This window comes from Bison bison, unplaced genomic scaffold, assembly GCF_000754665.1.
Source record: "Bison bison bison isolate TAMUID 2011002044 unplaced genomic scaffold, Bison_UMD1.0 scf7180017860944, whole genome shotgun sequence".
Taxonomy (NCBI): domain Eukaryota; kingdom Metazoa; phylum Chordata; class Mammalia; order Artiodactyla; family Bovidae; genus Bison; species Bison bison.
In genome coordinates this window covers 8,459-9,239 of record NW_011491516.1, presented here as the reverse complement: position 1 = coordinate 9,239, position 781 = coordinate 8,459, and the positions used below count along the sequence as shown (strand labels likewise).

The 781-nt window shown below is 49.6% G+C and overlaps 1 protein-coding gene across 1 annotated transcript; it reads right to left on the bottom strand.

Moving 5' to 3' along the window:
- Positions 1 to 4: 4 nt before the first annotated feature.
- On the bottom strand, positions 5 to 775 carry LOC104982929 (putative MAGE domain-containing protein MAGEA13P; the record flags this gene model as incomplete). Its single annotated transcript, XM_010832359.1, has 1 exon — positions 5 to 775. A coding segment is annotated over exon 1 (612 nt), but the record flags the coding sequence as incomplete, so codon positions are not given.
- Positions 776 to 781: the final 6 nt, after the last annotated feature.

The window sequence follows — 781 nt, the reverse complement described above, 5'->3', positions numbered from 1 at the left end:
CCTCATACCAGTATGGGAAGGAAGTGGGGTCAACCCCATTGACCTTGGAAAAAAACTTCAGGATTTTCATCTTGCTGGTTTCAGCATGGGCCCTTGGACCCCACTGGAATTCATAGCATGGAGGATCACTGTTGGGCACCTGATGGTACTCCAGATACTTTTCCTCCACCAAATCTTTGGTGATGAGCTTCTTGGGCTCCCCGTAGATGAAATCCTTCTGCCCAGCACACACCCCAATCATATTTAGCACTTTCCAGATTCTCTCCTCAGTAGCACTGTTGCCCTCCATGAAGATCACACCAAGGATATATATCAGGAAGCCGGTCTTGGGCATGCTCTGGCCGTCATTCAGCATCCCATCGTAGGTGAGACCTAGTGTCTTCTGGAGCACATAGGAGTGGCTGGTTGGGTCCACTTCCTTTGCTTCAATGCCGAAGACAATCTCCATGCATTCACAGGCTTTGCTGAAGATCACAGGGAAGTCATCCTCATGCTCTTTCATGACATTCTCCAGTATTTCTGCCTTTGTGACGGGCTCCTTTGTTACATATTTGACCCTCATCAACTGTACCAATTGAGCCAACTTCTTGTTTAGCACATCACTGAGCAAGAACATGGGAGCCTGGAAGCTGCTTGGACTCTCTTCTTGGCTGCTGCCCTCATTTGATTTGCTCAGTGGAATGGCTTTGATGATAGTGGAGGAGAAGCAGGCCCCCTGAGAACTCTGGGGAACACTCTGTGCCCCAGCAGTAGGCACAACCTCTGGGGTGCCTTGGATCAA